The 7241-nt window shown below is 34.0% G+C and overlaps 1 protein-coding gene across 1 annotated transcript; it reads right to left on the bottom strand.

Moving 5' to 3' along the window:
* Positions 1 to 334: 334 nt before the first annotated feature.
* LOC8281786 (pescadillo homolog) lies at positions 335 to 6044 on the bottom strand. Its single transcript, XM_002521416.4, has 13 exons — positions 5821 to 6044; positions 5648 to 5733; positions 5303 to 5551; positions 5026 to 5151; positions 4838 to 4922; positions 4639 to 4749; positions 4184 to 4277; positions 3756 to 4042; positions 2751 to 2858; positions 2514 to 2635; positions 1557 to 1776; positions 1059 to 1277; positions 335 to 651 (listed from the first exon to the last, which is right to left on the bottom strand). Exons 1-13 carry the CDS (start codon positions 5851 to 5853, stop codon positions 565 to 567), a joined length of 1827 nt encoding a protein of 608 aa, XP_002521462.1. The 5' UTR covers positions 5854 to 6044; the 3' UTR covers positions 335 to 564.
* Between the last annotated feature and the right edge of the window lie 1197 nt (positions 6045 to 7241).

Genomic DNA, 7241 nt, shown 5'->3' with positions numbered 1-7241 from the left:
AAAAATTGACATATGAAATTTTATAATAATTTTATTAATTGAGGAGATATTTGATAGATTCATTTGATACCGATGCTATTACTTCATAGAGAATTCACTATGAAGTAATAAATAAATTTATTTCATTAAAAAGAAAGCCTAAATTATATAAAATCTGTCGCAGGAAAATGTATCATATTATACGGAATTTATCTTACTGTTTGTTACGCTTTATTTCAGCCTCAAAGAAAAAGAAAAACTCTTCGTTAGGCATGTTTGTTGCGTTCCCGGATCAGGATATTAACTCAATAATGGAAAAGATTCTGTAACAATTTCTTTAAGATAGCTGAAGATGTGACGAAACAAAAAAATAATAATTAAAAGCCATGTGCATATCTAATTCAAATTAAACAATTTGCACAAATTTCAAGCAAAATTTGAGCCAATTACAACTATAATTGGCATAGGCAACTTCATATATGCTACAGCCCAAGCTCACGTGACATGGCCCCTCTTAGATAAATGAAAAGTTCATAGGATTTGGTAAGCCAGGAACCTTCCAAATGAGAAAAGCTATTGACCTTGTTAATGCTTCTCAGATGTTTGACCTTCAATCGCTTTTTTCCTTTCTTTGAGTTTCTTATTCCGAGCATCCTTCCGTTCATTGCTTTTCTGCATTTCATAAACCAGCAGAAGACAAATCAGATCGCGTTCACATGTCACAGTCCGATTAGAAAATCTTGAAAAATTTAAAAGTGCATCCGAATCAGATAATAAGCACAAAGGCGACTGCACCTAACAAAGTACCTGTCTTACCACCGGATGCCATTACAATAGACACCAACTTTAAAGAGCAAAACAATGACAACCCACGTACTAAATTCTACCAACTATTATACACCATATCAAGGATGCTGAAAATGGTAGACCATCCAAGAAGCTAATGTATATCGATGCCAGGGGATACAACCTTAATTCTTTGAGTGAAAACTACTCATTATGTATATCAGAAATATGTATAGCACTAAAAATTTATTAAGAAAGAGGACATGCATCATAGAAAGGCTAATAGACATTACCTGCATAGCCATATAAAGGCTCCTCTTTTTACGTGACATAACTGTTTGATCCATTCTTACACTGTCCTCAGCACTCTGCTGTCCAGCATCCTGATACTCTTCCCTAGCCTCCATGTCCTCAACGGAGCTCTGCTTAATTTTCTTTGATGCTGATGACAAAGACGGACCTTGAAGTTCCATCTTTAGCTCTTCGTGATGCAGCTTTTGATAAGCTTCCAACTGCAATTCCAAAATGTGTTCATATAAACAGGAACATTAAGAAACTAGTATGTGCATATGAAAAAAAAGGTCAAGTATCCTTTTATTCAGAGAAAAGTGATACACAAAGAGTATAAAAGGAATAGTAGCTACACAACTCGGAGATCATAGGTTTAAACTCACGGATAGGGGTGGCTGAATGGAAATAGGATAAATATAAACATGAATGCTCCTGTTAAACAGTGTTATCCACTAAGTCACTACTAAAGAATTCAATATTCAAGTTCAATAGCTACATACCTTCCGCTTTGTCTCTGCAGCTTCAATAGCTTCTGTCCGACTGATGTATCCTTCAACCAACAAATTTTGAGGGTCATCTAAATCTTCCTTTCCCACACCTGAAATTGGAAGAACTTCATTTTTGGCAGCAGCCTGCAAACGTTTGATCGTCTCTGCATAGTCAGGAACATAACCTTCTGCCTCATTATCAACAAAAGGAGATAGGTGTGGTGGAGGAACCCTGTAGGCATAACCATAATATTAGAAATGAACCAAGTCTATCCCTGATGATGGCTAAAGCGAGAAAAGTAACAAAAGGTGACAGCAGAGTTACCAAGCACAAAGTACACAGGACAAGTAAATACACAAACTAGAAAAGCATGATTGCATGCGAACAAAGAACCAGATCCTAACTGCAAAGAAACAAACCTTAAAACAGCAAATTCAAGCACCTTCTTTAAGAAGACAAGAAAAAGCAAAAAACAAGGACACGATTCACTTGAATCGAAGGCAAACCCTCCAACTTTTCTGTAAATACTCTATCTGAAGCCAGCACTACACTCTTTTTAGTTTTTATGACAATCCACCAACCAACATCCTTTGATTCCTCCTTTTTCCCTAGTTTATGCTTAGAAACCAACAATTTGCTTACTAGATTGTTGAAAACCACACACTATTCTGTTTAATTAACCTCCAAGATGACAGTTCAAACATCTAAATTATTTGATCCCAGTAAATAATCCTTGATTGACATTTGACCTTTAAATGTACAAAGTCATAAATACAGAGAGCCATAGCAGTAGCATTGGATGCCACAAAAAGTTATCCATTTAAATATTAAAATACATGCAACCTACTAAAAAGGCTTAGCGACGAAAAGTCTATTTCATTAATAAGTAACCAGAGAATCCGAGATGGACCATGGGCAAGTGATGGACATCAAAATAATGGGGAAAAAAATTCATTTCATAAAATTACCTCCCCACTAAATAACCGTCAGATGGTAATATGATCCTTGCATTTACACAATCATAAATCCACTGTGGTTGGACATACTCTCTTGAAAGGTATTTATGACCTTGGGTCGGCCTATCAACAATCTGCACAGATTAAAACATTCTTCAATCTTAGAGAATATTCTAGCAAACCAAGAGGACAAAAGCTTGAATGCATGGAGATGCAAGCATCACAAGCACGTAGTTATGTGTATTTAACCTGATGTGTAATGCTCGGGTCTGCTTCATTGAATGGAGCCCCATTTCCATCCCAAGAAACAACACCACCAAAAGCAGGAATGACAAAAAGCAAGGACTCCCGGGGAACCTGGACATTGATCTTATTAGTTAACCATATACATTTTCAGAGAAACATACAGTAAGTAAGAAATGATAACCATATTAATCATCTTGATTGAAGAAACCAACCACATGAAATGCCTAGACATCATGGATGAGCCATTGGTATCTCCGGAAACCACCCAATTTCAACATAAAATAAAAAATAAAAATAAAAACAAACCAAGTAAATACTGATAAATAAAATTAACATGAAGATGCCTGGACACTTGAGAACTAATGTACGTAATCAATCTGACACACAGACACCCTATGTGCATAGATAAAAGACCCCTGACTTCTGCACCTATGCTGCAGTCCCCAACAAAAGAGCGAGAGGATGATGCAATATCTATATAAACCTTGAAAGGTGTTAGTTTCTGACAGCAGATGATATTTTGACATCAGAAAATTTAACAACCAGGTTTATGCAGGATGTTAATAGCTTGTGCATGCTCTAAGGTTAACTCTAAAAAAATTCCCAAACTAGTAATGCAAACAGTTTATCGCAAAAAGACTAACAAACCTAAAATCCCCAAGCAAGAATGAAAGGAGTAATTTCTGAAGTTAAAACATATGATAAATACCAAAAAAAAAAAAAAAATAGAACACTAGCATCAACAAGAAGACAAGAGACTACAGGTGAATGGCAATTTATAAACTTCAATACAGGGTGATAAGAACTATTCAAACAACCTGTAACGAATATGGGAGTGGGAAATTTGAGTTTAGCCCTAGTCCTATCCACAACTTCAACAGAAGAAGGTATCAACCAACCCCGCGACATTGACAAACGACACAAACCCATAGAAGAAAGTTTACTATTAACTTTAATGGATGGCACCAGAAAAGTTGTATAATTTCAACAATAAACTATATGTCTCACCTCACGGCTCAGGAAGAATCTCATATTCTTAAACAACTTCTTACACTCCTTTGTATCTTGATCATCTTCATTTTCAGCCTCAGCATCCAGAACAAGGTGCATCAATGCACCAGGTTCATTGGAAGGAAGTTGATGCTGAAGTTGAGCAAGTCTTATTTCAGACTCCTCATTTTCTGTCCCCTCCACCTGGGCCCCGACTTGCTCTGATGCTACTGAACTGGAAGCTTTAGGCTCCTCAATGAATATGCTAGAGTGAGCATCAATGTATCGCGACAGTGCATAAAGACCTGCAGAATTTGACAAGATAATTTTACCATGTAGCACATCACGCATTAAGATCATTAGAACAAATAATACAATTTAAGAGCTGCATTAATTTTGGGAAATAATATGGAAATCTCCATTTAAATAGTCACTAAAAAAAATACCTGCTGCTAAAGCTTCCAATTGAGGATCAAGAATTGGAGGATAAGCCACATTTATGGAATGATAAAGCCTAAAATTGATAAAACCAAGAAGATTCTGCACCAAAATTAAACACTAAATTAAGGATAGGCAACGAAAAATGGAGTAAATGTTATAAGTCAAAATATTATGTAAACCATTGAAGGTTGTTTATCCATGATGATACTTGTTGAGGCCTACCTCCCCCCTGTTTTGCAGAATATACTCATCTAGACTACAGCCTTATCATGTATCATTGTTTAGCAAGGATGTCAAAGAGGAAAAGATTCTAATTGGTAGCAATTAGCAATCTTCAGTCATTTCATATTTATATATGGTGTAATTTGCAAAGTTAACTCAAAAGATTAAATATCAGAAGCAGCAAAGCTGTGAGTCAAAATCAAGATAGACTTAAACCCTGCATTCATTAAAATGTCACCTGGTAAAGCTCCAAAAACGTTAACATGACACTGTAGTTGACATCATCTGGCAAAACTTGTTGTAGCGCATGGGGGGTCAGCCATGTAATCTTTTGACCCTCAACCTCAGCCTATAAAGAGTTCGAAGCACAGTGAATAAGGATCAGGAGATTGACAGTGGCAGGTATAAATAATAACAAACATGAACTTGCCTACTACCTGATAATATATGCCCTTTACAGACACAAAAACCTTTCGTAATTTATGAGTGCGGACTACGTAAGCTTGCCATTCATGACTCAACCTAGTAAGATGGGAACGTATAAGAAGTTAGACATGGTAACACCATATGAACTATGCTCCACTAACATTTTCCCATTTTAATAAATAAAAGGTGCCAGTACTACCTTCGACAGTTATGGACACATTCCACGTCAATTTTCAACCTTTCTATAGCAGGTAATACTGCAAACAGGTGCACCATTGTGAGACAATCATCCAAGTCTCTAAGGGCATCAACGAATTTGGGATACCTTAAAAACAAAACAGAAAATCATGGACATTTAAAATTCAATTCAACTCCGTTCTTGCAAATCATGTCACTCAATTCAACTGAATTGATTTCTTGCATGCTTAAACTTTCCAAAAGCTATTGTGGTTGCATTTTGTGAATAAAATGAAAACCTTTGTAGAATGATGCGGTCATAAGTAGGAGCAGGTTGACGACTTTGGAGACGAATAGCCTGATCATTGTCCTTCTTTGCCAAAGCTTTCTTTATCTTCTTTTGATAAGCCCTAATTTCTCTAAATTTCTCGAGCAATGGCTCATGTTGAAGGTAAGCAATATCTTTCACATGATAATAAGTGTGGTTATTTCCTTTCACTTTCTTTTTCGGCTCCCGAGGAAATATTCCTTTCAGAATGCATAGTCTCCTATAAATCCAAATCCAATACCAAAAATATAAACACTTAACACAGAAATAAATAAATAAATAAAACAAAAGCGTTTTCTGTTATAGACAAGTGTACCTGAAGAGAGATAGACTGCACTGGAGCTGCTTGACAGCTTGTGACCTGGTTATGAACCTGGCGGCGTTGCCTTCTTTCTTCTTTCCCTGAAAAGATTAAGGAAATTAGATAATCAGCGATACTTTGTAATAGTGAGTTTATGCATTGGTAGTTGCGAGTTTTGATTGGCTTACTGGAGGTCTGTAGTGCTTAATCTTTTTCGTCATCGCTGCAAAAGGAGTTTAGCAAAACAGGGGAGAGAGAAGAAGAATAGAGAGGGGCTATGAGAGAGAGACGTGAAGTGGGTTTTAGGGTTTTAGGAATTTGGGTTCCAATCCAATCAAGTGGATGTGGGTCGGGTCGGTGTATTTCCTTTTCTTCTTTTAATCGGTTCCGAATTTGGTAGTTTTGGGATGCGGTTGCTAGTGTTCATACGTATGGGATACGAGGACTAGCCCTCTTCTGGGGCTCGATTCCAGTCCGGTCCATCCGAGACCTTTTACGCGGGGCTTGGACAGAGATGGTCAAATTGGAGTTGGATTCTGCCCTCGTTTTCTACTTTTTTTTGTAATGTATTTTTTATTTACAAAAATATATTTTATGCGAAAATGTTTTTCTTTTAATATTGCGAAACAAGCACGGGTTGACAATTTTTAGACTCAAATTGCATCAATCTAGCGATCTTCGAATTAAATTTACTAATTATTTATTTCTGTGCTGTATAATTATTATTAATATTTTAGTTATAAATTTAATTTAATATATTTATATTAAAATTGAAACTATTATTTATTAGTGAACTAATTAATGGCACTTACCATTTTATTATATTTTATCAAAGTTTTAATTTTTTGCTTGATGATTTTATTTATATTTTGATGCAAATTATCAAACGTTGTGATATTTAATTGTTCATTTATTAGTGCTGCAATATCGAATAATTTATTAAAAATTGATTTATTGGTCAATTCTCAAATATGAAAAAAAAATATTTTAGAATTAAGTCTTATCAAATGCGTATTAGTAAATAGATTAATCCGCTTATGATATAACTTGAAATAAGTTGTCTAATTCATTAATTTATAAATTTATTATAATTTATTTAATTTTATATGTTGTGTTGAATTATGTGACTAACATATTTAAAACTCATATATTTTATAAAAATAATATAATTAAATAATATACATAAAATAAATCAATAAAATAATATAAAAATAAAAAATAATAACAATTAATAATAACTAATTCGCATAACAAAACTCTAACAACATCTCTTATCTTATCTCTTGGTAATACCGCCTCCTATCTTTCTTTCTTTTTTTATTTGTTAACAAAATTCTCGCTATTCTATAAAAAATAAAATGCATAATATATAACATATATTTATAATTTGATATTATGTATAATATCTTTATTAATTTTAAAAAATATAATAATTTATATGTTAAAGTAAATAAGTTGTATCATTCGTTTAACAAATTAAGTGCATCGTATCAAATTGTATAACTTGTACATAATTCATTTTAAATAAACGTATTATGTGTGTTATATTCGCATCACCTGTTAAAAAATAATTTTATATTAAAATTGTAATAAATTAATACGATTAATA

This window comes from Ricinus communis, chromosome 5 (assembly GCF_019578655.1).
Source record: "Ricinus communis isolate WT05 ecotype wild-type chromosome 5, ASM1957865v1, whole genome shotgun sequence".
NCBI classification, from domain to species: domain Eukaryota; kingdom Viridiplantae; phylum Streptophyta; class Magnoliopsida; order Malpighiales; family Euphorbiaceae; genus Ricinus; species Ricinus communis.
This window is presented reverse-complemented; position numbering and strand designations above follow the sequence as displayed.

Excerpts from the sequence above, each read along its gene's own strand:
- LOC8281786 (XM_002521416.4), bottom strand. The coding sequence starts at position 5,853 with ATGACGAAAAAGATTAAGCACTACAGACCTCCA. Across the intron at positions 5,734-5,820 it reads TTAAGCACTACAGACCTCCA|GGAAAGAAGAAAGAAGGCAA; the intron begins GTAAGCCAATCA and ends TAATCTTTTCAG. Across the intron at positions 5,552-5,647 it reads TGCAGTCTATCTCTCTTCAG|GAGACTATGCATTCTGAAAG; the intron begins GTACACTTGTCT and ends TTGGATTTATAG.